The sequence below is a fragment of the Aplysia californica genome, unplaced genomic scaffold (genome assembly GCF_000002075.1).
Source record: "Aplysia californica isolate F4 #8 unplaced genomic scaffold, AplCal3.0 scaffold00386, whole genome shotgun sequence".
Classification (NCBI taxonomy): domain Eukaryota; kingdom Metazoa; phylum Mollusca; class Gastropoda; order Aplysiida; family Aplysiidae; genus Aplysia; species Aplysia californica.
In genome coordinates, this window is record NW_004797656.1 from 235,835 (window position 1) to 237,710 (window position 1,876).

Here is a 1,876-nt window from a genome sequence, read left to right on the forward strand (position 1 = left end):
TCTGCTCTGCGGATGCATATGTTTTTATTCCAGTTTGCCAATGCTGGCTGAGGTAAATCATCTGACCAGCTGTATATATTTAGAAATATTGTTTTAAATAGTAAATTACGTCATCTAATCAATACTAAGTAAACTGCCTTACTAGTAACTAGTTTAGTTTTATCAATACTCGATTATAGTAGCTCCTTGATATCAGGAATGTTACTGGAGAAAGTTAAAAGACTTCAAAATGTCAAAAACAATACTGCACGTTTAGTCTTACGGAAAGAAAGCGAGATTCTGCTACACCTCTTTTACGGACATTGCATTGGCTTCCTGTTGAGAAAAGAATTGTGTACAAGTTGGTCAACCTATGTCCCAATTTTAATGCTTGAATGATAATGCGAAATCATATTTATCAAATCTGTTGAGAATGTACCTTCCAACTCGCAGTTTAGGGTTATCAGTTGATAAAAAGAAATTTCTTTTACCATCTATGAAACTTAAAACAATGGGTAAAATGGCATTTGAATGTCAAGGCCCCAAGATCTGGAATGCTCTGCTAAGTACTTTAAGAAAGATCAAATCTTTTCATTAATTCAAATGTCAACTGAAGTCATTTAAGTTCATAAAAAAAATAAGATGAAAATTTGGAGTGATTTTCTTTTGGTCAGAACACAACGTTTTATGTTACCCTGTTGTATTATATTTCAAAGCGCTCAGGCCTGTGTACTTTAATCGTGGTTGAGCGCTATATAAATGTTTTAAGTAGTAGTAGTAGTAGTAGTAGTAGTAGTAGTAGTAGTAGTAGTAGTAGTAGTATAACAATTATGAGGTAGTAGTTGTAGTAGTAGTAGTAGTAGTAGTAGTAGTAGTAGTAGTAGTAGTAGTAGTAGTAGTAGTAGTAGTAGTAGTAGTAGTAGTAGTAGTAGTAGTAGTAGTAGTAGTAGTAGTAGCAGTAGCAGCAGCAGCAGTAGTAGTTAAATTTCAAGAGGTTCATAGACCAGAATAACGTTCCGTATTGAATTGAAAAGTTTTACCTGGTAACGTGCGACTGTTTACTGTTTTGGCAGAGCGTCACGCACTATGTTAAAAAAAAGAATGTCAGAGGTACTCACCGGAAAAGATAAAAGATCCACAAATGATCATTGGAAGACTCAGCCAAGTTTCAATAGAAATAGGCGTTTTGAAGACTAAACGATGGGCCACTGCCATAGTCACAGGTTCAGTCAGCTTGATGGCAAAAGTGGAAGCCGCCTGAATAGAGAAATTACTTTTCTTTACATCAACGGCAATTGGTTCTGACCTAGTTCAAGGTTGTGCCGGACACAAAAACATTCATTAAAACGAGGTTTGAAACGAGCAAAATGATAGGCAGCTGTCAAGAACTGGTGACTGAGCGAGAAACGACTTCTTTTTATAGATGACAAGGCCAACTTTACTAAAAACATGAAGGAAGAGAGCCACCACCACACTATTAATATATATATATATATATATATATATATATATATATATATATATATATATATTTTTTTTTTTTTATATATATATATATTGGGATAGACTCAGAAAGTTAGGCAGGGGGCTCTCGTGGCCTAGAGGTTAAGGTGTTGGCCTCTTATTCAAAGGTCCCGGGTTCGAATCCGGGTAGCGACCGAAAAATGTTCTTCTCTAAAATTGTCTCCTTTCACATCCTTCCCTGCTCTCTAGCAATGTTCTGTTGTCTGCTTTCTTTTCCACTTTCTGCCCCCATCCCTTCAACTCCTTTGCCCCCTCCTCTGGGCTCCTGACTCTTTCTGCAGCCTTTCTACTGCTACTCCTTGGCTCCTCCTTACTACTGTCTTTCTGTCACAACCCTGATCTTCTGGTAGGAAAGATCTACACCTAGCCTTCT

General features: G+C 36.9%; 1 protein-coding gene across 1 annotated transcript in view; it reads right to left on the reverse strand.

Annotated features, from left to right (window-relative positions):
- The window catches only part of LOC101845863, a gene marked incomplete in the record, with an annotated part of 77,931 nt that overhangs the window by 10,908 nt on the left and 65,147 nt on the right, over positions 1-1,876 (reverse strand). Inside the window, 1 exon segment of the mRNA XM_013085555.2 lies at positions 1,098-1,236. Coding sequence (XP_012941009.1) covers positions 1,098-1,236 — 139 coding nt within the window.